Consider the following 26,457-nt stretch of genomic DNA (forward strand, 5'->3'; position numbering starts at 1 on the left):
CTCAGGCCTGGAACCATATCCTTTAACAAGTGAAGAAATCTAAACGCCATCACACCAAAATGAGGCCCAAGTTCAGACCCGTTTCTGAAGATCACTAACTTTCTGGGCGGTCAGTGACGGGCTCCAGCCTGGACTCCACAGCCCTTCCTGTGCGTCTGGCTTTGCCACGACTTCCCCAGGGAGAGATGATGTTGGTGCAGACAGATTTCCAGAGAGGACGTCTTGGTGTGGATCGCTTTTCCTGCACCTGAGCCCGGGGGGGGGGGGGGAGAAGGCCTGAAACCAGCTCTTCTTCCCTCTTCCGGTGTAACTGACGGAGTTGCCACACCTGCTCAGTTAGGGAGCAGAGGACAGAGAAAAAGTCGCTCTAGCTGTGGTCCGGTCTTTTCTGACAGGGGCTGACACTGCGCACCTGGCCCAGCTTCACCTCAGACAGAGGGCGGGGCGGGTTAGGGAGGGACCCGAAAAGCATTTTGGTGGCCATCAGTCTGTGCTCTGTGGTCCTGTTTGCTTTTCCCTGGAGGGTTCTGATGGGCGGCTCTGATGCCACATGCATGCTGGGAAGGAAGCGCAGGTTTCAGGGGGGGCTTTGCTGGGGAGCCTGCATTGGGCCTTGAGGCTGCAGGGGGGAAGGCCTGGGCTCTGCGGTCAGATATCCAAGGGGCTCACGATGGTGAAGCCCGAGTCCTTGCTGTTGCCGCTGCTGTCGTCGTCGGGGCTGGAGCTGGCGTTGCTGGAGGAAGCTGAGGCCAGGCCCGTCAGCGGGTCGGAGAAGACCAGTGGGAAGCGGCTCAGGCCCTCACCTTTCCCAGCTGTGCTTCTGAGGGTGCGAAGGGGCTGGGCCTGGCTGGGGAAGGGCGCCCTGGCACCGCCTCCCCCGTCCTCTTTAGAAACCAGGATGAAGTCATCTGAGCTCCCTTTGTCTGCGTGCCCGCACGTGTCCGAAGAGGCCTGTGAAGGACAGTCGGAAGTGCAGGGATGAGAGAGGACATCAGTAAACAGAGAGAACTGAGCACAGGCCCAGGAGCTGGGGAGTGCTCCACAGAAGACTGGGCCACCTCGCCCAGCTCTTCCTCGGAAGGATGCCAGTTCGGCCTGCTCCCCCGAAGCCCAGGAGCTTCCCAGGGGAGCAGGGCCAGCTCCTCTGAAGCCAAATGCTGGTTTCCCAGGGAAACAAAGTAAACCTCCCGATTCGATTCACAAGTTACTGGGAGGCAGCCAGTGGAGAGAATCCCCGTCACTTCACCGCCTCAGATTTGTATGCTCTCACCCGGGAAGTGGGGCTAAGGGTGGGGTCTTGGTCCCAGTGAGTGTCACCATGTGGTGAGAGGATGGGCGCCATGAGAGGTGCGCAGGACCGGCTCCCTAATGTAAGCCACAGATGCGGAGTGATGCACTGGGTGCTCAGAGAACAGCCTCATCGGGGTCTCCCAGCCTGTGCCTCCTGGGCATGCACCTGGGGCCTGGGACGGGGGTGCTAAATGGTAGATTCCACAAACACAAAATCCAGGAATGGTAATTACTGCAATGTGGATGCGCAAGACCATAGAGATGGAATTGCTCTGCAATTATTTTCCTTTCTTTCTAGGCAATTATGACTAACATTTAGTTTTTTAACTAAAGATGACATTCATGAACTGATATCAGTCAAGGTTCCGAGCTGAGACCGGAGAAGCTCCTGTGTCCCCTGGGATGGAAGTGAAGCCATGGTCCCACCAAGGAGGTTCCACAGCGGCCTGGCAGGGGAGCACCCACCCCGCGCTACGTGAGGTCGCTCTCTGTAGGGTTTTCACACATTCAACTAGAAGAGTCATGCTAAGTTTTCCAATAAAATTCTCAATTAAAAATGGCTGGGGCTCAACAATATTTGAATAAATAAGTGATAATTGAAAAATTAAACATCTGTGCAGGGAATGAGCATTAGGAGGAACTAATCAAGTTAAACTTGCAGTTTTAATGTATTCGTGTGGCTAAAATGCAGGCTCCAAATGCTCCATGAAAACTTCCTTTTGAAGCTGGAGAAAATGAACCACACCCTTCTACTTGAAGGGTACTCTAAAAACTAAAAACACACCTCTCATTTTAAAATATCATTTTGCTTCTTTAAGTCGTAAAAGAAAATAATTTACAAGCATCTGGATGCTACTTTTTGAGAAAGTGACTTAGAGGAGATATTGCTAATGTTCATTTTTCAAGATAAAACTCTGAAAGCCATTTAACAAGAATAGTTAGGAATGATTCATCCTAGCAGATAAGGTGCAGGGAGGCGGTGAGGAGGGGGGCTGGGGCCGGGGCCGCGCCCTGCAGGGAGGCGGTGAGGAGGGGGGCTGGGGCAGGGGGCGCGCCCTGCAGGGAGGCCGTGAGGAGGGGGGCTGGGGCAGGGGACGCGCCCTGCAGGGAGGCCGTGAGGAGGGGGGCTGGGGCAGGGGGCGCGCCCTGCAGGGAGGTGGTGAGGAGGGGGGCTGGGGCAGGGGGCGCGCCCTGCAGGGAGGCGGTGAGGAGGGGGGCTGGGGCAGGGGACGCGCTCTGCGGGCACTGTCTGCTGAGCCTGTGCCTCTCAGGCCTCGTGTTCTCGCTGGTGAAACAAGCAGGCAGCACTAAGTGCACGAGGAGCCTGTTACATCTTTTCTCACTGGAAAAGTCTGTGACTTTATGTTAGAATAAATTATATGCAACGTCGACACCTGAGAGCAGAGTCAGCACGTCACAGCCCACGGGCCAGATCTGGCCTGCGACCTGTGTTGCTTTCAAGCTGCGAATGTCTTATGCATTTTTAAAGGTTTGTTAAAACAAACAAATAAATAAATAAAACACACCAAACACAAAAACAAATATACGCCAGTGGCCATATGTGGCCTGCAACCCTAAAATGCTTTCCATCTGGTCTTTTACAGAAAAGGTTGCTGACGTCCCTGCCTCAGCGGATGGGCATCAATGAGAATGAGACGTCCTTCCCCATGAAGGCGAAAGGGTGCTACCTGAGTGATACCTCGAGACAGCGCTAGGAAAGCAAGGACGGTGCACCAGCTGGAGACAACCGCCCGACCCCTGGGGCAGAGACCCAGCTTTCTACTCCCGCACAGTGGGGCTGGCGGGAGGTTCTGGCCCAGGCCGCTGCGGGAAGGTGTGGAGGCCGTGCACTGCCCAGCTCGGGGGGCTGGGGGCTGACCACCAGGGCTGTGAAGGCCCCGCCCCAGGGCTCTGAGTATGCAGCCTGCAGTCCCAGAGCACCCGGGCCCAGGCCACCTGTACCCACCGCTGGACCTCACCCATGGTGACCTAGACTTTCATTGTCGTAACTTTGAAGAACCATGTGCCTGGGCCGCCATCAGAGTGACGCTGTTCCTCAGAGCTCTGTACCTGCTTGGTGGCCCCGGGCATCTGGTCACTGTGGCCCTGGCCTGGGCTCTGACCGCTGGAGCAGTAGTGGTCGTCTGAGATGGTGATCTGCTCATTCTCCTCAGCTTCCAGCTGGCTCTGGTTGAAATGCAGGGAACCTTTCAGAATGTCTTTGACCTATTTTTAAGGAGAAGAAAATAAATGAAAAAGATAAATGAGTTTGTTTTTAAAATGCTACCTAAATCTCTCATACCTTTAAACTAGACTTGCCATTGGTAATTTTTTTTTTTTTTTTTATCCTCACCCGAGGACATTTTTCCATTTTTTGTTCAGGTAGAGTGGGAGGGAGAGAGAGAAACAGAGAGAGAGAGAGAAACATCGATGTGAAAGGAACACATCGAGTGGCTGCCACCCGCACAACCGACAAGGGCCGGGGACAAACTGCAGCCGAGGTACATGCCCTTAGCGGGAACCAAACCCGGGTCTCTCAGGACCGCAGGCCGACGCTCTAACCGCTGAGCCAAACCGGCCAGGGCGGTAATTTTTTTATAGTATGGATATCGATACATTACTGTAAGAAAGAAATAGCAGGTTTGGCCGGTTTGGCTCAGTGGTTAGAGCATCGGCCTGTGGTCCAGAGAGACGGGGTTCAGTTCCCGCTAGGGCACGTACCTTGGTTGCAGTTTGTCCCCAGCCCTGGTTGGCTTGTGCGGGTGGCAGCCACTTGATGTGTCCCTTTCACGTCGATGTTTCTCTCTCTCTCTCTCTCCCTCCCACTCTATCTGAACAAAAAATGGAAAAATGTCCTTGGGTGAGGATAAAAAAAAAATAATAATAATAATAATGATAAAGAAAGAAATAGCAGAGGAAAATCCAACTCTATCAAAGCCACTGACTTATCAGCGACCAAGGAAAATGTATGAGTCTTAGTGGCCAGGTGCTCCAGGGTCAGACACAGGTGTCACTCCTTGGCAGGAAGCGCCCTCTGCCTGCACTCCCAGCCCCCCCCCCCCCCCCCCATGGCACTAGGCTTCCAACATGCTCCACTCATGCCGGCTGAGCTGTTGGTGACACAGGCAGGCATTCGAGAGCAGCACACTGTTTTCACTGACATTTATGTTCCACGTGGCCCTTTAAGGGTCATTCAAATGTAGCCTTTGAGGGCCTGCTGCAGGCGATGATTATGACTTGTGCTCCAGGGACATTGGTGTTTAGGGATGTGATTGAACATGGGGTGGGGGACAAACAATGGGTTTGGTGAGAGGAAGGGATAGGGGTGGGGAATGGAAAACCGGTTTGGGCTGCAGGCTGGTCAGACGCGATCACCAGAAGGAGCAAGAGGCACAGGAAGGTGGGCCCGGAGGGGCTCTGGAGGAAGCGAGGGGCAGGGGCAGGCTCTGGCGCCATGCTGCTCATGCCCGAGGGCGCCCTCCCCAGCAGGCACGGAATGGAGGCTTGTGGCACACAAGGTCAGATCCTGGACATACCTGTTTTAATCCTGCCAGGGACACCAGAATTTGATCTTCTTTTTCCAAATTTTCTTGTAATATCACGTCTTGAATATTTACTGAAAATAGAAGAACGACATTTTATCACTAATGCTCCGAGCACAACTTCTCTGCTGCCAACCTAACTTCAGACAAGCTTGGGAATTTCTCTGCCAAATTCCACAGCAACCGTGCCCACCAAGGCCACTGCCGACTGCAGGGGGGCCGGTGCTGGAGCAGCGGGAGCGCCTTCCTGTGAAGACAGATGTGTGTCCACCTCCACAGGGGACCAGGCAACGCCCGCTGACCCGCCGTGTGGGGCGCACCAGGCTCAGCCGAGCTCAGGAGGAAGGGTTTCACCTGGGCCTCCAGCACGGCCTCCCAGCTCAGTGAGTTAACTCACCTCAGCTCTAAAGACCAGTTCCTCCCAGGTGACCGAAATGAACATAAACTCCGCCTTCAAGGATTTGCAGTAAAGCATACTGTCAACTCAACATAATGGTAACAGTGAAAGGACAACTCCTGGCACTACAGGTTGTCACTGGGTGAAGCCGATGGGGTCAGCACGACATCACCCAGGTCTCCACAGGAGCTGGCTCTCGGCCCTCCCGGAGGCTTGGCCTCGCCCTGAGACGTCCTTCTGTCCAGACCTGACCCGAGGTATCGGAGTGAGAGCCCTCTCCTCGGGGCTGTGCAGGACCGTGTATGTGTGTGTGTGTGTGTGTGTGTAAAACACACTTGAAAAAAGATACTGATATCCCACCAATCTGAGAATCACTTCAACAGGCTCACCCTCCATTAACAACTGCCCTCTTAGTTTCTGTGGCCTTAAAACACACCCTGTGGCTGCACATGCCACACTCTTAGCCATTCTCTCCTTGCGCCTCCTTGGTTCTGTGCGCCCCCAGCAGAGCTCGACGTCACTCGGAGCCTGCTCTCCGCCGCCACGGGGAGAGGCAGAGCCAGCCGCTGTTCCAGGGCCCGGGGCCCTGCCCGCACAGCCATGCAGCCCACCCGCCTCACTGCCCAGTCCCCTGCTCCCGGGTGGCCTCCTCGGGGCAGTCTTCCTGCCCACCCAAACGAACGTCGCCCAGGTCACTCTCCAGTCCCTACTGAGTCGTCTTTTACTATGCTGATAATAAGCACTTGTCACACCCGACATTACACGTTTGCTGGTTTAGCTGTCGTCCATCTCCCCAGTAGGACAGAAGCTCCCAGCCTTTAGAATGATGCCTGGTGTTCACGTACACAGTAGCTATTTACTGACTGAACAAAGGGACACACATGGAAAACACTCCTGGAACCTGCATTTCAAAACCCTGCTCTTCTACACCTTTCCCGAAGCATGTCCGGCCGAGGACGAGGCCCGATGCCGCCCAGGAGCCCCCTGCAATTCCCTGGCGTCTTCAGTAAGAGCGAGTCTAAACCGTGCCGACAAGTCGCCGTACACACTGCAGCAGAAAACAGCAGCTCTTATTTATTCGGGAAACGTGCCTGCAGTTCCAGACGAACAGAAAGGCCTGCTCCCAACGAGAAAGCAAGATGAACGGGAATGGAAGAACAGATATAATTAGAGAGCGAATGTTTCTGGTTTCCTTAAAAGCCTATAACAATTTGTTCTCTCTCAATAAAAAACACACAAAATCCACTCAACAAGACATTAATGACAACCAACTGCAGAAAATTAACAAGAAACAGTTCTGTAGGTCTTCAAGAGGAGTGAGAAAAGGCTCCTTTTGTCTCTGTGACTGCTATGCTTGGAGGCAGGACCAGAGGGCTGCCGGGAGCATGGCGCCCTGGGTGGCCGGGCAGGGCAGTGGGTTCTGCCCCAGTGAGCTAGCTGAAGGTGGGACGGGTTTCCCAGCTCCTGCCGTTTCAGCAGGGCCAGCAGGGGACAGCTCCCACACTCTGAGAGGAAGCTCAACCAACAGAAGCAGGAATCTAGGACATCTGTAGGAAGCAGGGGGACCTTCCAGGGTCCAAGAAACTAATGGAGGGGAGGCCCCGGGAGGCCAGACCCAGAAAATCAGGGGGGCCAGGGAAAGAGGAAATCTGAAAAACCCAAGTGTGATGTGTCCTGCCTGCCCCTTTGCTAGTCTGCTCTGGAAGCCAAAGCGTTTGGCCAAATAGCCTAGTCCCTACCCGCCAAGTAGTGGTGGGGCTCAGGGTCAGCAGCAAGGACCAGAGACATGTAGGGTCACAGGCTACAGGCTGACAGGAAAGTCAGGGGCTCCAATGGGGGCAAAGGCCCAGAAATATGCAGGAACAGAGCTTTCCTTAGAGGCCAGCAAGGACCCAGACGCTCAGAGGCCCCCCTAGGATACATGTGCGCCGTCCTGGCAAGAAGAGATGGAGTGGAGAAACTGGGCCTCGTCCAGACGGAATGGGCACCCTGCAGTTTACGCCTTGCACTGCCTCAGGGGAAGGAACTCAGAACAAGGTTTCCACACACCTGCGCTGAGGTACATAGATTCACTACAGAGCATCAGTGTCGACCTGAGACCTTACAAAACCATACCGGCCACGTTGCCTAAAGATCCCACGAGGCAAGCAGCCCAGACACCCTCCCTTGGATGCCTGGCTTTGCTGAGAGCCTGCCCAGAGACGTGTGGTGATGCTGTGGGAACAGGCTGAAAGCGGAGAAGGGGTGAAGGCGGAAGGAATGAGTGAACTGGGAGGGAACAAGGCTTGTCCTTCACGACAGGTCTGCACGGGATGACGCCCCATGTTCCAGAGGCCTCGTGGCGGAGCTGCCGGTGGGCGATCCCACCTGTACCGCACCCCTCCTCACCCATGCTCCAGGTCTCATCGGGGCAGCACTGTGCACAGCCCCTTCACCAAGATGGGTCACATGACACAGCTCTGGCCCGTGAGGTGTAACAGAAGCCCCTGGATGGAGCTGCTGGGCAGGGCCTCGGGGGGATGGACACAGTGTGTGCCTTAGGGCCTGTCCTCTCCCCGCTGCTGCCTGGTGCTGGCAGGGGCTCCACGAGGCCCCTCGCAGACCTGCAGACGAGGAGCCCAGCTCCGGGACTGTGGGCAGAAGCCTGGGCATGGGGCACACCTCGGAGTTGTGCCACCTGCTCGGACTGCTTACCTCCGGGCTTCTTTCACTGAAGAAAACAATAACCTGCTCATTTGCTTATTTTACTTTTTTTTTTGTATTTATGTGATTAGCAACTATATTAGTTTAAGCTACTACAAACTGGGTGGTTTAAAACAACAATTTATTCACAAATTTACTCATGGAGGCTTAGGTCCAAAGTCAAGGTGCTGGCAGGACCACACCCCGGTGCTCCCAGGGAAGCGTCTTCCTGGGCCCGTCCAGCTTCTGCAGGTCCTGTGACGCCTGGCTCTCCTTGGCTGTCTCCGTCGTCACGTGGCACTCTCCACGTTCTGTGCCCAAACGTCCTTCTTTCCCTAAGGCACCAATCACTGGCTTAGGGCCTGCCCACACCCAGCAGGACCTCTTCCCAACTGGGTTACAGCTACAGCCATTCCACTTCCAAACAGGGTCACATTCACAGGCTCTAGGGGGACGTCAATTTGGCGGGAACACTGCCTGGCACAGGATAGCAGCCAACCGCCTGTCACAGATGGAAACCACCCAGCTCCTCTCGCGACAGGGGCCGGTGGCCCCGCCAATCCTCTCCTCAGGCAGGACGTGACCCAGGCTCCAGGCTGCCCGCCTGTGTGCGGCGCGGCTGGCCAAGGGCGCACCCGGGAGGGAGAAGCGCCCAGAGCCCAGGAGCCCAGCAGTGTGCCCACCAGCAAGTCTCAGGCCTTCTTTTTTGGATGGAGTCAAAGATCACCTTTTACCATCTCATGAAAACCACAGCCGTCACTCCTCAAAACCCACATACACATGAAATGTTTGCTTAGTTTTAAGTAAAAACCTCTGCTATTACCAGCTAAGCTGACAGTCTCACTTTAAGAAATCCAGGGTATAGAAATCCAAATCAAAACAAGGCATCTTCAGAGGCTGTCAAATGCTCTGAACACAAGGACTCTGACTTTACGAAGTGCTGTCCATGCAAACCCCTTGCCTAAGCAGCTCCACTCTGCGTGGCCAGGCCGTGTCCACGAGCATTGCCGACACATGCCCTCTCCGCAACTAGTCTGCTCCAGTTGCGCTGCACGTGGAAATGGAACACAACGATGTCCTTTCCCACGGAATGCACATTTTCCTTTACAGAAAAAGCAGAATGAACTGTGATGTAAAGGCTGCTTCTTTTTATTCCTGTGCAGCAGGGATTACATTCTTCGTAATCTCGTTCTCCATAAGTATCATGTATTATGAATGTTGGCACATTGAAACTAAGGGGAAACCTCACCTAACTGCCCACTTCCGTGGAGACGACACGAAGCCTCACCCACGGCACCCTGGTGCCCGGCCATGAATGGAGTGTCACTGCACAGACAGATCTCTCACTCGAAGGGCGACGGAAATGGCACGAAGCTACTGTTTCCATTTCTTAAAAATCTTATTTTCTTCAGTGCTGGAATAAAAGTGTTTTCACTTAAATGCTGGTACAGAGGGTTAACATACACCTGTATTCATGATAAGGGGTAGTGAAAGGAACAAACCAACCATCGTCTCTCTACAGTGGAGGTGGGTAATGACAGACCCTTCCTCACACTACTACCGTGAAGAAGAAACACGAGCACAGTGCCCAGCCTGCTGCAGAAGCTCGGGACCGCAGCTCTCACCTTCCCGTGAACACGGCACCTCATCTGAGTGTCCCAACCGCCGCTGTACTGAGGACCAGCACCCTACCCAGACAAGGCGGCCAGGCGTAGGCATGCCAGGTCTTGGTGCCCTCCTTCCACAATGATGCATCTGCTGTGCCAGAGGGGCCAGAGGTGTGAAGGGGCACAGGATGGGGTCCTGACACTGACTCGATTGCCCTTACATGCTGGTGCCCTTTGTTTGGTGTAGAGCTGACCTAAAGGAGGTCACCTGTGTGCAAAGCAGACTGTCCAGCCATTTCTACCAGGACTTCAGGGGCACGGGCACTTGCTTCAACAGCTTGGGCTCTGAGGGCCGTGTGCTGCAGGCTGTGTGTCAGTATGAAGGAGTCATACCTATTGCAGAGGGGCGTTTCAGAGGACTAGACCAGATAATCAAAGTGGTCCACTCCTAACATACTGCCTCACTATTACTATTATTGCTTAGTATGTCTTTTCCCCCCTTCTCCAATATCTCAAATACCCAGGTAAGTGAATTCTGCTCTGAGGTTCTCTTGTCTCTGGTACAGATCCAGTTACCCTGACCCCTGACCACCTCACATGAGGTGGACTCTGAGGAAGAATATGCAGGTTGTTACAAGAGAGGGCTCACAATATGGTTGACCAAGGGCCTCATGAATGCCCAGAGTGGCAGTGGCTGAAGAGGTGGCCACTCATCCGGGTGGGAGGCAGACCTGTCATTTGTCATTACTGATTTTGGTTGGACCACTGGGATTTCTGCTCAGAGTGTGTCCATTGTCATCCAGAGCCTGGGAGAAGACTGTAGGCATCACATTGATCCTTCAATTAGGCGTGCACCTCTGTGTGTCCCTGCGAATGCCACCCCCCTTCCAGAAGGTCCCCCTCTTTTCCTTCTACCACCACATCCAGCCTGTCTTCAAAATCCACCTTAAAACTGGGTTCGAGCCTCAGCTTCCTCCCTCTGAAAGCATCTATTGTGGGACTCTCTCCAACATCTACTGCTGAACCCTCACCTTTTACTCTCGAACTATCATCCACTTTGAGGCTCAAAGACTCAAGTTTCCTGAACTCCACGTGGCGTGCTGGACCGAGGCCGTCGGATCCAGATGTGGTTCTCTGCTCACTGCGTCTGTCACTCTGAGCCTTGCCTGTCCCTGCCGGGGTTTTGAGACTGCTGGTGCTCTGGGAGGAACTTGGTTCCTTCCTGTGAAGCTACGTGTCACTTTCGGTACTTCTGATGAGGTCTATTCTCTTTCACACTCTCTCCCTACTTTAAAGTTTTACTCACCTCTTCCAAACACATTGAGCTCAGTTTTAGATAACCCCTCTTCCACTTCACCCCACCCCCAGCCTTCTTCGCCCAGAACCTATTTTTACATCAGAGAGCAGGTACGTAGTAAGCATCAGCTGCATGACCAATGTGAGGCTTTCCCAGCAGCATTAGGGCTGATTTTCACCTTCTGAGAAACAGGTGTAACTGAGATACTTCTCAGATGAAGATGGGACACTAACATCATTGGCCAGACCCGGACTGAGAAGTGGGAGGGGGTGGGGGGTGACGGGAAACAACATTCATTCATGGTCTATTAAGAGCCAAGTACTGAGTCAGGCACTTCATGCTCAGTTTTTTCTTTAAAAGCAAAAGGCAGATTACACAGAAAATATAATCAAGGGTCCTATTCTGTACCACGTGGCCAGAATGGCTGGAAACCCTAAACTCAGCACCGGGAAAGCACCACTGCGTGGGGAAATCCGGGGAGACCAGGCCAACGCGTGCACTACATGAAAGAACGGTCTCAGGCCCACAAACAGTTCTCCCAGGTAAGCGGAGTGTGCTTAGCACAGAGCTCAAATCTCCGCTGAGTGCCACCGTTCCGGGCCTTCTCGCGAGGCTTGCCACCCTGCCAAGCCCACAGAGACCCAAGCAAGACTCCTCAGAGAAATCTGCCACATTTACGACATGCCTGCTACCTTAGGGTCAACCAGAAAAAGAGACTGGACATATACTTTAAAAATGTAAAGGCTCTAAGCTCCAACAATGGTTAGATGCCTTTGCCAGAATATGTACTTATAAAATCAAGGCAGAGGACTCAGGACAGCCTGGGGTTTTGCCATCATCCCCTTGCATTTGGGAGCAATGAGATGGAGAGCAGTTTGGCTAAGACTGTGGTAAAATTGCATCATTTAGTCAAATGAGATCCTCTGAACTGACTTTAAGATGGATATTTTTTGTGTTAATTTCAGGCCATAAATGTTTTACTGATACAAGGATCTAGTGAAAGTTAAGTGCCAGGCCTCAACGAGGATTTACAAATGGCCCTGGGCAATGCATGTCAGCCTTCTTATCTTGGCCTCTCCTTTCCTGTCACAAGCTGTTAAGCGAGGCAGGAGATGGTTGTGGTGGCCACAAAGTCCTTGAGCGTTCAAGCAAGAGACAGCCAGCCCTTTTCCACAGAGATGGGTGGACACATCGTTTGTCTGCTGGTCGTTAACTGGAGAGGACAGGGATCAGAAGGTGTGGACAGGCAGCCTGGCTTGGAGGGGTAGAAACAGGCCATGCGGTCAGGGTTCAAGAAAGACGGAAAACCTGGGCTTGTGGAAAAGCATATGGGGATGTGGGAGAGAGCCAGGAAATGAAAATAAAACGATGAAAGATGGACAGTCTGCACTGAGGTCATGTGATCAGAGTTGTGGGCTCTTAGCCTGGAAAGGGAGAAGACAGTATATGGTTTGCTAAGTTTTTCTGAATAGGTATGGGGTTAGTACAAGGAAGACCAACTGCTCCAAGTCCTCTGAGAATAAAACCAGGAGTGGGGGGACCTCGGCTAGAGCAGAACAAGCTCAGAAAGGCTGTGGACAGGGCTGCGTGCCCGCTGACTGACGGTGCGTCCGCGTCGGGAGGCCGCGCGCTCTGCCCACGGGCTTCAGCTGCACGTGCACCTTAGGCAGGAGTCAGGAATACATCGGCTGAAACAAGCCCGAAGCAGCCTAGAGAAGCCCAAGTGCTCTTGCCGCTTCTGGTCTGCCACGGGCCAGTGACACCAGGTTGTCTGGGGCTGTCAGAAACGCGGAGCTTCAGGCCCCACATCAGACCTATTGAGTGGGAATCTGCCTTCCTCACAGGGGCCTCGGGCGCAGGGTTCGTTGTCCTTCTACAGTGGACTCTGCTACCCCCAACTCGATGAAAACGTCCAATTCTGAAAACCACTATGGAAGCTTTCATCACAGTGTGGCTGACAGGGACAAAGCTGTCTGGTGATCACATTTTCTCTGTGTTTCAAATGTCATTAGTTAATTGCCCTATTGAACATTTTCAAAGACATCTATTGAAAGCTGTTTTTATAAACAGAAAATCAGATTTATAAAGTTCTTGCAGAGGCAAACAATCTAATTTTCAAAACTGGCCTCCTCTTACAGCAAATTCTTGCATAAATATTATGACAAGTGTAAAACCAGTAATGACGTGTGCAATAAAATAGCAGGAGGTCTGAGATCCGGCTGGCTACCGATTCCAGTGCGGCCTCAGGAGCAGCGTCAGTGAGAGAGAAGCCGAGGACTGGATTCGGGTCTGGACTCCTGGCGCCAGCCAGCGGCATTTCACCACCTTCCCTGCCTGGTGTCCTCACCTGTGACATGAAGAGCAGCCAGGATGGCTTTTAGGGCTCCTCCACCTTCACCACTCTAAGGTCCCAGTCCAGGATCTCAACAAGGGCATAGGAAACCTAACTTCTCTGAATTCAATGCATTTAACCCTCCCATTGTTTGTATGAACAACCAATGAAAGGGCCAAGCTGCTGGAGACCAGTGTCTAAATAGCAAACTAATGACGGGAATACCTCCACTGGGCGCAGGCGGGTGTGGGCACCGGAGGCCAGCAGGCCGGGCAGCTCAGACTCCTGTACACAGCTGGCAGCCCAGCCCAGCTGCTTACAGATCAGAGCAGCGCAGGCTGCTCACCCACATGCAATTACGTGTGAAGTTCGGCAAATCTAAAAATAGCCTGAGCTCAGCCCCGGGGGTTAATACAGTACTGTCAATGGCTTTCAACTCCACTGTCAGAATGACAGGAAGGGGAGTAACTATAGCAACAGAAAAATGAACCCATAAAGAAAGCCTTCTGAAGTTGACAGGAAAAGTTGAGATTTAATAAAACACTTATTTTTAATCCCTGTCTCTAAATCTTTGAATTCAAATAGTTCAATTTTGTGGAGGTAATAAAATTAGAATTTTGATAAAACAAATACTCTTTCAGCTGGGGGTTCCGGATTCATAACGAAATACTGCCAACCTGTCAATTTTATTGCCTCTGTAATTAAAGGATGATTTGAACAAATGCCTTTATATAATTTTTAACTGAGAGGCTTTTCTCTATATTTGTTCTACCAGTTATAATAATATTCTTGAGCCATACTTGACATTTTAGGATATCGCTACGTGTCTGATGAAATCGTTGGGTGACGCAGAACTCTCCTGAAGTGAAAGGAGCTCCATGGAAATCATCGCGTTAGACGTTCCTGGGGCAGTGCTCCCGGCTCCCACCAGCCCAGCGCGTGGGGCCGGGCAGGGTCGTGTCAACACGTGCACGCGCCTCACGGGCTGAGAAGCCTTCTCCCTCCCAGAGCGCGCACAGTCGGAGGATCAACACGCCAAAGCCCCACAGTCTTTGTTCAGGCGTGTTCAGCTAGGTGCCGGGAAAGGTGCTGTGGGCCCCTGCTCTTCCATAAACTAGCTGTGGCCCTAGACAAGGCACTGCTCAGCTCTCTGGTCACGGGCTGATGGCCTCTCAGGACCTTCCCTGAGAAGGGGCAGTTAAGAGTTAAGGGGAATGAGAAGAGGGTGTGTGTTAATACCCTCTCTAGGCAATGCCTTGTGCTGTGCTTGAAAAATATATAATCTTGGCAACACACTGGCAAGACAGATAACTTTATACAAGAGGACACAGCCATAATCTGGCTGAACTGAAGGGACAGGGCTTGGTCAGAGCCGGTGTCACGCGAGCCAGCCCCTCCCTCGGACCCACTCCAGCGCTCTGGCAGCTGGCTCTTGCCTGCAGCATAAAGACTGTCCCCTCCCCTCCCAGGGGCTAGTACATGTGCTTCAACTGTCTACAGATTTTCAGTGACTGTTTTGTATTTTCCAAGCACAGACGATTAGGTCTCCTGGAAAGTCCCTCTATAATCTTCCCTTCACCCGGTCAAGCACTGTTACCAGGGATTTTCACATCAAATGTACACTACTCTGCCATCTGCCCTTTTCACTTCATAATATATCATGAACATCTCCTTATGTTAATACATAAAAAAGTATTTTAATCTTCATAAAGATTGCGTATCTAAATTATACTCAATCACTTTCTAGTGGATATTTCAGTTGTTCTACTTTTATACTTAATAATCAGAAAAAATAGAAAACATCATATAGAAAAAACACTAGGGAATTACAGCCATTTTTAAAGGAAGTATAATAAGTCAAAAAGTAAATCAAGAACTTCACCTTAATTGTTTTCCTAAAATGTCTGCTTAGAATCAAAATGATCCACCACCACACAGGAATACCCTTTCATAAACCAATGCTATAATATGCAGACGAAAAAAAATGTATCTGTGGGCCGTGGCCAGGAATACGCTGTCGCCTCTCCTAACCCCACTGCAAAAGTGCGGTCCTGCTATTTACTTGGTGAGAAGAAATCCTGGCTGTGGGGAGGGATTCTGGCTGGAAGTGAGCACAGAAACAAATCTAGTTTTGCAGTTGGTTGAAAATTCACAGCTGGTGTGGGCTTTCCTTTAATTAAAGTGTTTCCCCCTCCCATGGAAAATTCTGAGGCTTAAGTAAAGCTGCTTTAGAAGCTGCTATGTGGACCCAACAACTTGGAAATCTCCTAACAGGATTTTCTAGAGTTTTAGTAAATCTTTCTCTCAGTCACTTCTTTGTTCTCCTACTTTGGTCAAAAGCAAAATCAAGTAATGAAAAGGTCACCCATGTAGCCAGAGAAGCAAAAGCAAAACAACAAAAATACCTGTCTACATACACACATATGTGCACACTTCAAAAATAAGATTAATTAATTAATTAAACTTAGTTATATAATACATATTAGTCATCTCTATATAAACTATCTCTTCATTATTTCTTTTGGATACATTTTAAAGTGTGATGCCATGAGATTCGTGTAAACTGAGTTCTATAAAAAATGGTCATTAAAAAGCACATGAATAAACAGTTTTGAAGGGGTGGAAACAGATGTGACAGAGTTTCTCCTGCTGTCCCCTCCTCTTGAGCCCCTTCTCTGAAGCAGTGGTCATGAGAGCAGAAATGAGGCAGAGGATAAAACAGGGCCCAGGCAGTTGTCTGATAAGACACTGCTAGGCAGCCAGCCAGCCACCTAGGACACAACTCTCAAATCTTAAGAGAACATTGATTACCTGCCAGGCAAGGATGGTTCAGACAACACCCACGCAACAGCTGTTCTGGCCACATGTAGTGGACTTGTGACCTAACAGGCAGAGAGACTGATGGAGCCCGAGGTAGAGTCCACCCCAGTGATGGCCCCAGGGCTGGGCCACTCTCAGGGCCCCTGCTAGTGGGCGGAGGCCTTGGTGGGTTCTGTCTGGTTTCTCCTCGTGGGTGGGATGCATCCTGATTCCTTACAATACTTGGTACTGCCATTTCTCCACTCACGGGGCAGCCCGGAGGCCATTTCCACTGCAGCACACGCCTTTGTGTTCCCAAACTACAGACGCTAGACAGTGCAGAGTGGAGAAACAAAGACTGTCCATAAATGGGCTGAAACATAGTAACACTGTGATTTTAAAAGCTTTTGCAAGCAGCATGGAGTTACTGAAGTTAATACATATGTGACCCAGCAGAGACCATTTCCAATACAAAATACACAGCTCCGCACGTGCAGAGAGCGCTGTGGCTGAAGACTTCCTAACGTGGCCAACACGACTCACACGCACGGCAGGACAGTTCTTAGACCCGAAGCACGGTCAGAAGTAAGAAAAAGTCATGCGGTCCTGACATGCATTTCAGACAGCTGGTTAAAAACATGTATTTAAAAGAATAAAGAAAGCAATGTCCAAATAATCCCATTACTGATCCTAGCCAGGTTGGCACACTAAAATTGTTTGATGTTGAAAGCTCAACATTTTCTTTTGGTTCGAGGTAGACAGATACTTACAAGGGTGGTCTGGCAGCTAGGAGTTGAACATTACAGTCAGACTGATTGACTCTGAGTTTCTACTCCACTTACTAGTGACATAATCTTGGGAAATTTTATTAATCTCTCTGTGCTTCAGTTTCCTCATTTGTACAATGGGGACAGTGACAGTATGTCTACCGCAGGGCTGCTGTGAGGAGTCCATGAGATAATCGCATGAAGAGCTTAGCCAAGGGCCTCTCATGCTTATGACCATCACTATTCCTAGGGCCAAAGGAGTTCACTCACCAAGATGCGTGTCCATCACCTTTGCACAATATTTGCACATGGCATCCAGGTCATTCAACTGTCCTTGAAGGAAGGAAATTTGGGCTTCTAATTCTTCTTCCTAAAATGAAGGAAGGGGGTCAAGATACAGACATTAAAAAAAAAAAATCAAATAAAATCTCCTAAGTTCTCTAATGATGTGGACTATTTAAAAAAGGCACAATGTCTTTTCAGTCCTAGATAAAACAAAAGAAAACAGCCAATTAATAAGAACAAACCCACCACTGCCTTACCTATAAAATAGAGAGAGGGTAAATGGAAGCTGAGAAAGATCTGGACTTGTCCTAATTGAATGCTAGCTTTGTGCTATGTGTAAATGTTTATAACATTGTATAAAAAAGTATATAAAATACCTTCCATAACTATTGAGTTCCACAAATTGGGAGAGTAAATTGCATTTCAGTCAACCACCCTCCCCAGGCAGCTGGTACAAAAACATTACATTTTTTTCTCACACACATTTGGGAAACTAAAGATTTCCATTTGTATAAGACAAATCTCATCACTTTCCAGACAATGAGAATCTCTTAAAAAGTGAGATTTCCCCAAAGCACTTGGAAAAGTTTCATCCCCGCGGCCCATAAATAGCTGCTCTTACATTTCCTCTCGATGTGACACTGGAGCATTTTATTTGATGGTTTCTGGGAAAATACTCTGGGTTGAGTAATCATCTAAATGGTAAAAGACAATCTATAACAAAAGCAAAAAGTCTGTTGCCTTTTTTTTAAGGAAAAAAAAATATACACATAAAAAATTTCCCAAGGAAATTTAGAAAGATTAAGGGAGTTTTTCTCAGGGACAGGGATTTGTCCTCATTAGGTAGGATATTTTAAACCAAGGGAGCTGGAACACACAGAAAAGATGTTGCCAGAGCTGGAATAGGCCAGAAAATTGATTTTTCAGTTTTGGATGCTTGTCCTTTCACATAAAAGTCCTGTGTCATTAAAAAGAAGGGAAGAGAAACCTACAGCGTATGCTTTTCCTTAGAGACAGGATAATCTGACTTATAGATGGAAAGAACAGTTGAAAAGGTGACTTGTAGGTGTATTCCATTTTAGCAACACGCATAAGCAGCACTGAGAAGTATCGCTGCTGCCTGGAGAAAAGCCCTCAGGAATATGCATTTAAACGTGACACAGAAAACAGACCGAGCAGGGGCTCTGCAGACAAGCTGCTGAGAAGAAGGGCCACTGCCGGGTAACACGCACTACCCATGTTCTCTGCACGTCCCACCCAGGACAGCAGCCTCTCAGCTGATACTCAGTAAAGAGAAACACCACCGGAGGGAGCTCAGCCAGGGACCACCGAGCCGTGGGGAGGTGGTGCCACCTGCCTGGCAAGGATGGGGTGTGTCAGGGTGTTGTTCCTTTCCCCCTTTGTTTCTGCTGAGTTTCCCTGCTCCACCAGGACACCGAAGGAGAAAGGAAACTGCATGGTGGTTAGTGGCAGCTGTGCCTGGTTCCCAAAGCTGGCTGCCCCCAAGTCCTGTCCCAGTGTGCATCCCCCCTCTCCTGGGCTGCCTGTGGCTTGGCTTGATGCAGAGAACTCAGCAGGAGTCAGACTGGCCAGCTTGGGGCTGGTGTAAGAGGCTGGCTGACTTCTGCGCCCAGCAGAGGAAGACACCGGCATGTCACACAGAAGTTCAGCTTAGAACACTGAGAAACAGGAGAAAACACGGACAGAAAGAGGCCACAGGAGCTCCGAAGGCATCTGGAGAGCTTGTCCCACAGCGCAGATCGCTGAAACAGCGGGGGAGGGAGACACCACGAGACTGGCACGTGGCCCGAGGAAATTTGAGTTCTGTTTCTGATCTGGCCATTTACAAGCCGTGTTCCTTTTGAGAATCCTCTACCCGACCTGGGCATAATTCCACACTCTCTGGGGAAGGTACAGCTCTGGCACTTTGCTCTTGCAGAACTTACAGCGTGTAGTTGGAATAAGAAAGACATAAATCACTAGAGTACGAGGCAGAGTACAGAAAGTCTTATAATAATTAAGAATAATTGCTGTGGGAACCCTGGTCCCTGCCTCCTGTCCCTTCTATCGAACAAGTCACCTTTCAGTGGGTTATAGACACAAACCCAACCGGATGAGTCTGGAATGGACTGAGGTGAGAGCTGGGCAGTCTGTTAACAACAGGGGCCTCTGCCCTGGCCGGCTTGGCTCAGCAGTTAGGGCGTTGGCCCGTGGACCGATGAGTCGCGGGTTTGATTCCGGCCAAGGGCACGTACCTCAGTTGTGGTTCGTCCCCGGCCCTGGTCGGGGTTGTGTCTCTCTCTCCCTCCTTCCCACTCTATCTGAAGATAAATTGAAAAATATCCTCGGGTGAGGATTAAAAAAAAAAAAAAATAGATGGCCAGGCTGTGGCCTGAGTTTCCCTTGAATGTTTCGACCAAGTGGGGTGCTGGCGGCCCAGAGTGGACAAAGGGACCTGGGAAAGTGCTGCTCCTGGCTTAAAAACACCTTCTCTCTTGTATTAGTTTCATTTGGATTAAGCAATCACTTCTTTTAAAATGCAAAAGCCCTTGGGAACTTTAATCCCCAGCAGAAATTCCTACCTAAATGGATTTATTTTATCCAGTTTGTTTTTGTTTTACAAGCTTGGAGGGATGAGGCACTTCAGAGGAGACACTTGGAGCAGACAGACCAGACCAGTGGCGAGGCGGTGGGCAGCTGGAAGGAAGTACGTAGCTCAAAGGAGGGTCTCTTCCTCTCAACACTTTCCTGTGCAAGCAGGAACATTATTGTAATAAAAACGTGATGGGACTGACACCCTTGGAACTGTGCAGTGCCTGGTCTGCACGGTGTCTGGGGAAGCCCAGGGCACAGCCACTCTGGGCACTTGCTGCGTGAGCACGTGCAAGTATAAAAACACGGCTTCCACGTCTGCAAAGGCTGCTTCGGGTCTGGTGGCAATGAGGAGCCTCTGGCTTGCCTAAATCCCAAATCAACCTCAGTCAACTGGAAGCTGTGCTGTAGAAAATGGCAACTTCCACTCACTTAAACCTTGTCGTCAAAGGAGAGCTCACACAATGACCGTAAGAAGAGCATTCTGGTTGAAAGAGGTTGGGGGGCCCAACACATTCTATTTGGAAGTTAGAAATCCAGTGTGTTATCTCTCTAGAGTTTGCTTCATCTTAAAACATTCCTAAACCCTTCAGCTATCACTCAGACTTTATAAATAGAAATGGAATCACTTGGAGGCAAAAAGGTGGCTTGTCATTTATTCTTCACTATATAATTACAGACAAAAGAGCCAAGATCAAGTATCTAAAACCGTGGAGCTGCCTGCACATCACTGTGCTCGCTGCTCACGCTCCTCACTCCCCCAGCTCACAGGCTCTGGACCGACAGCGTAGTCATCCCCTTTCATTGACTTGGTCCTCTGTAATACAAACAAATGCCTGGCTAACCGCCTTGAGGTTTTATGAAAACAGTGTAATGTTTTAGGTACAGTAAGATACCAAGAAAAATGTTTATTATATAGCAGGTCCTCAAATGACATCTTTTCATTCAATATCATTTTGTTATCAAGTTGACGAGATGTCATAGGAACTTGACTCTTGTTTAAATCAACTAGCCTACAGTAAAACTGGTTGTTATATGTTGTTTCGCTTAAAGTCACAGAACCCATGGGTGATGCTAAGCGAGGACTTACTGTGTTACCTTCGCACACATGTTCTGCTGCCGCACAGCAGGGAGTACGGGGGGCAGGTGTGTCTCTGGTAAACACACCCAGGTTCAAATGCACTTCCTGCCAGTTAGTTACTAGCTCTATGACCTTAGGCAAGTTCCTTAATTTCTGGGTCCCCTCACCCCAACCTAGCAGGATTGGAGGAAGAACAAAATGAGAACCTCGTGGAGAGTATCTGGCACACAACAGGTACTCAATAGAGGCAATTATTCTTTCTTTAATAACAATTTTTATAATCAGGTCAAAACAGTGCAATAGATTTTAAGTACATGGTTTTATAATTCACTGTTGTAAAACATTGGTTTCTGGTTTTACAACTTTTATGTGGCTTAGCCCAGAAAGATTAATTAGGGCTTAAGAGCCCATCACTGTCTTCAGTTATGAACAGCAAATGGATGTGCTAGGCAAAACATGATGGAGGATTAGGAAGCGGGGCCACACAGACCACGATGTGCAACACGTCACAAACTGTCCGTGCCAGCCCTGCAGGGAGGACGAGGGCCACGCCACTGGGAGAGAACACCTGGCCTCTAACCCTTCTACAGCGACCCCATTCACACTGCGCTCTGCATGCATTAACCACTCATCCAGTCCTCACACATCTGTAAGGTAGATTCGCTCACTCTCTCCTACAGAAACATGGCCCCTCTTCGTAAACATATTGACAGTGAATGCCAGGTTTAGACAGCTAATTAGACCCACGTCCCTTGGCCCACTCCTCCCTGAGTACACAGTCTTTCTTATGCTGAGCTGCTATGGTCTTTCCAATGAAGAATCTCGTATCTCGGTTTCCTCTGAGAGAGATTCAGCAATGACGGTGGTAAGTCCCAATTCAAAATTACTTACTAAATTGTTTTCCTTCAAATAAATTTAGGCATAATTGGTAGCATTCTGGCTTGTTATTTGCTGAATGATTTCTGTTTTGACTGTATCTGAAGAAATGATTTTTTAGACTTTTTAAAAAGTAGAGTTTCCACCACCATTCACCCAAAAATCATTGATGTGTCATTACACTTCTACTCAAATATGATAGTATCTCAGTTGCTTAAATTATTTTATACTATATGAACTTTATATATCAGCTTCATTACATGCTTGCATGTTTTTCTGCTATTTTGTATCCTAGGACACCCTTCTGTAGTTTCTTATTTAGTTATTTATGAATTTGCTCAATACCTACGTTTGGGATAGGCCTGGAAAAGGCACTAATGGATTCATGAACTTGCCCTCTGCAGCTTACAAGGGCAAGACCCGAGCCCTGCACGCGGCGCCAAGAGCTGCGCAAGGCCAGCTCCGCAGAAGACCTGAAAGAGAAGCTGCCCAGGTTGGCGACGGGCAGACTTCCAACTCAGAGAGATGGAATGAAAGCAGCTTTTCTGGAAGAGGTAGCATTATTAACGGGTCTTAAAGAAGAATAGGGACTTGGCCCAGAAGAAATGCTGGATAAAGATGTTCTAGGAGGCAGGGACCCAGTAAACAAAGGGTCAGAAAGTGTGGGGCCGGGGCAGCAGAGCCCGAGCTTGGAGAACAGCAGAGCTGAGGTCTGACAGAAAGTCTTCCCTTCCCTTTTCACTCAGCCCTGTTACTGAGATGCATGTTTACTTGGATAATTACGTTTTGGGGGTTGGGGTCTGACATGCAGATTCTGCGGCCACTGCCCCAGTGCGCAGCAGGCTCATGATGATGATTCAGGTTGCGGCGCTGTCTCTGTCCAGGGACTCGTAGGCCCGGCTCCTTGGCTTGGGAGAGAAGCGGGGCAGGAAGAGCACCAGGGTGGAGATCTGCTTAGCTTCCGGGGGAGTGCTGCAGATCACACGAGCACAGCAAGAGAACCGACACTGACCGCAGGCAACAGGAACAGGCTAAATATAGGAGCCAGGAGACAGGAAAGGCGCCCAGCCTATTTTGAACAGATGGGTGAAGAAGTGGGAAGTGAAGGAAACGGAAAGTCTCGAGGAAAAAAGCGGGAAGGCCATGGATGTTCTGGGGAAGCTGTGGTGCACATGAGGACAAAATACACACACATGGTGTGGACAAAAACCAAGCCAGAGCATATGGTATCGGCAGAGGAAGACATCAACAGAAAAGAAAAAAGAAAGAGGAGCACAGAGAGGACTTTTCAGGTGTATACAAGTAAGCGGTCCAGCATGCTGCAGAGCGGGTGGACTAGGACCATAGCCGGAGCCAGCGCCTACCCTCTCTGTGACCCTGACCGAGGGCAAGGCTCGCAGCCTCAGCTCTCCGTCTGTGGAGTGAGGGTGACAATGATCCCTGCTTCATAAGGTGGCTGGAGGATAGAATTCCGTGAGGTTTCTCAGATGAAGTACTTTGCACAGTGTTTGGCACAGGTAAACACTCCTAGATGTTCATTTGGTTGTTGCCTCTAGGTTATTAATACAGTTCTAGAAAGTTACTCCAAACAACTATGAATCTATGCAAAAAATAACTCCCAGGATATCCATCATATATTTTATTCAATGGCAACATGAACACACAGACACAATCCACACACATCCTAAATGTCTAACGATAGCTGATTTAGGTAACTTGTGGTATTATTCATAAACAAAATATTATGTAGCTTTTAAAAATGTTCTCATATGAAAACATTTAACATAACATATATATATATTAATTGGGAAAACAAGTCACAAGGTTCTAGGTAAAGAATGACTCTCTCAGGATAAATTGATTATTGCCAGATGGGAAAGGGGTTGGGGACTAGGTGAAAAGATGAAAGAGATTAAGAAGTACAAATTCCCAGTTATAAAAATAGTCATGGGATATAAAGTACAGCACAGAGTCAATAATGTTGTAATAGATATATACAGTGTCAGATGGGTACTAGACTTACCAGGGTGATTATTCCATAAGGTATATAAATGTCTAATTACTATGCTGTACACCTGAAACTAATATCATATTGTATGTCAACTGTAATTGAAAAAATATTTAATGATTCAATTTTAAAAAAAGGAAATGCATAGGAAAAAAAAGAAAAGATATTCACTCAAATGTTTTTATCAGTTATTCTCTGAACTGTGGGGTTATAAGTCATTTTCCTTCTATTTGCTTTATTGGGGGGGCAGAGGAGGGAGATGCAATGAAATTGGATCATATTTTTGTAATAAGAAAGTCAAATTATTATTCAAATAACATAATAGGAAGGAAATAAGAAAAAATGTAGATGTTGTTTACCAAGGAGAAAAAAGAGGTGTCAATATTTTTAAATGATCAAAGTTGATTCTAAATTAAACTCTAAACAATACTATAGTCCAGTGATTTTCAACCAGTGTGCCACAAGAATTTTAAAACCTGCAATATTGGACTATTTGGTCAGGGACACTGACCTTTCCCTTAGAATTCAGCGGTTCTCAACCTGTGGGTCGCGACACCTTTGGGGGTCTAATGACCCTTTCACAGGGGTCGCCTAAGACATAACAGTAGCAAAATTACAGTTATAAAGTAGCAACAAAAATAATTTTATGGTTGGGGGTCACCACAACATGAGGAACTGTATTAAAGGGTCACGGCATTAGGAAGGTTGAGAACCATTGCCTTAGATCGTCAAATAAAAAATGACAGCAGCCAAAACAATAATAGCTGTCCAGTGTGAATAAATCAAAATTATACTTTTTATGGGTCAGATTGGCAAAAAATATATTTTTGGTGTGCTGCTGAATTTTAGTAATTAGTTTATGTGTGCCACAAGATAGAAAAGGTTGAAAATCACTGCTATAGTCTGAACATGGACTGTAAACAATACTAAAACAATAACTTAAATGAAATAATTTGTGGAAAAGTAAATAATTAAAATATTATGTTCAATGTGCAAACCCTTTACTTTCAGGGCAAGGGGCTTCCTTTTATGCACTTAAAATGGGAACATCAAACGGTGTTGTTCTATATGGATTGCCTAGAAAGAATGTGATTCTGAAAGAGTCTTAAAAAAATAAAGATGCTTACCAAATTTCCCAGTTAATAAAATAGTTCCCATTTTCAGAGACAATGTAAACAAACATGTTCAATATGAGTGGAAAAAGTCTTTTGAAATGCAAAGCTTAAGGTGTTAAATTTTAAGGTAGCAAATTGTAGCATTTCAATGCTGAGATTGCCTTTAGAGATAAACTATGTCAACTCCTTAACTTTACAAGTAAACCAGCATGGCTAGGCAGCGAGCCAGCAGCAGAACTTTGTTTCTCAGCCCCTGAAGGAAGCGGTGCTCTGTCCTACCTCCGAGATGTGTGCACCTCCTGTGGACACCAGAGATGTCCTCACAGGAGGGGGTTTTCATAACAGTCACGGAGGCCTTTCTCTGCACCGCACCCCACGTGCTGTAATGGTGATGCTACTACCCACCCTTTGTAGCTGTAGGGAGCATACAAATGGCCAATAAGCACCTGCAGAGATGCTCAATATCACTAATTATTAGGGAAATGCAAATTAAAGCTATAATGAGTTACCATCTCACACCCATTAGGATGGTTACTATCAAAAAGAAAAATACTGTATATGAGGTACTTAGATTAGTCAAAAATCACACGTAGAATGATGGTTGACAGGCAGGGTGGTGTGGGTACTAGAGGGTTATTGTTTAATGAGTATAGAGTTTTAATTTTATAAGATAAGAGTTTTGAAAGAATTTAATACTACTGAACTTTTTAAATACTGATGAACTATACACTTGGAAATGGTTACAGTGGTAAATTTTATATTAATTTTACCAAAAGAAAAGAAAAAAATACTGCCTCCTTATAAGTTATAAAGTTAAAAATTGCCAGCTTAAAATCAGGGGGTGAGGCCAGGCACGACCAAGGTTCTCGCCAGTCCAGCTCCCTCTGACGGTGCTGCCACAGCCGCCCCACCGGACGGACTCTCCCACCCCTGCCCTGCAGCAGCCCAGGGGCACTGCAGCGCAGGGGCACCAGGTGAAATACAGGGAGATACTTACTTTTCCAGGCAAAATGTTCTCCACAAATTGCAACTTGACTTTTAGCCTGTCTCTAGAGGTGACCAATTATATATGAAACCCACATTCACTTCATTGGTTTACATGTGAAAGAGTTCCACATACCTTTTTGAAGTCAGGTATTGGCAGGTTAAAATAATAGACTCAGATCACGTTTGCTGTAGGCGGGACATATGGGATATGGATTATAAATGATACTTAAAAAATACAACATGCAAGGCTCACAAAATGAAAAGAAAGACATTTCCTCTTATTTAGCTGCCTCTTACCCCATTTTATTCTTTTGGCTCTACCTAATAAGGCAAAAGTTTCCCACTGTCCAGTCATGAGTCCTTTTTTTGCAGACGGAGCTAGCCACAGCCTGTGTACGCCTCAGTTCTTATCTCCATAAAATGGGAGGTAATTACAGTGCCTCATAGCAGACCTCAGAGAGCCCTCTGAGGACCGAAGGAGCTAATTCAGCAGACTGCAGAGAACAGAAGAACCACATGGACCGCGTCTATAACCACCATCACCCACAAGGAGAACATGCTCACATGAGGATATATTTGAAACTGGCTTTACCTATAGAAAATCTCATTTCCAATTTGCTATTCAATTAATCTTACTTAGACTAATTCTTTTCGATTTTTAGTAAGCACAAACATCACCTGGGGAACACTGTTATATGCAGTCTATTTTAGGAGGCCTGGGATGGGGCCTGAGATTCTGCACTGCTAACAAGCTCCCTGGGGGTGACTATGAGGCTGGGTTATGGACCACGCTTTGAATG

At 48.5% G+C, this 26,457-nt stretch overlaps 1 protein-coding gene across 3 annotated transcripts in view; it reads right to left on the minus strand.

Moving 5' to 3' along the window:
• Window positions 1-633: 633 nt before the first annotated feature.
• The window catches only part of TBC1D5 (TBC1 domain family member 5), a 504,213-nt gene continuing 478,389 nt past the window's right edge, over window positions 634-26,457 (minus strand). For all 3 annotated transcript variants that reach the window (XM_036267496.1, XM_036267498.1, XM_036267497.1), the window contains 4 exons: window positions 16,984-17,083; window positions 4,827-4,906; window positions 3,361-3,516; window positions 634-951 (listed from right to left, as the gene is read on the minus strand). In XM_036267496.1, the coding sequence (XP_036123389.1) occupies window positions 649-951; window positions 3,361-3,516; window positions 4,827-4,906; window positions 16,984-17,083 (639 nt within the window). In that variant the 3' untranslated portion in view covers window positions 634-648. The remainder of the gene's footprint in view (window positions 952-3,360; window positions 3,517-4,826; window positions 4,907-16,983; window positions 17,084-26,457) is intronic.

The sequence above is a fragment of the Molossus molossus genome, unplaced genomic scaffold (assembly GCF_014108415.1).
Source record: "Molossus molossus isolate mMolMol1 unplaced genomic scaffold, mMolMol1.p scaffold_m16_p_18, whole genome shotgun sequence".
Taxonomy (NCBI): Eukaryota; Metazoa; Chordata; class Mammalia; order Chiroptera; family Molossidae; genus Molossus; species Molossus molossus.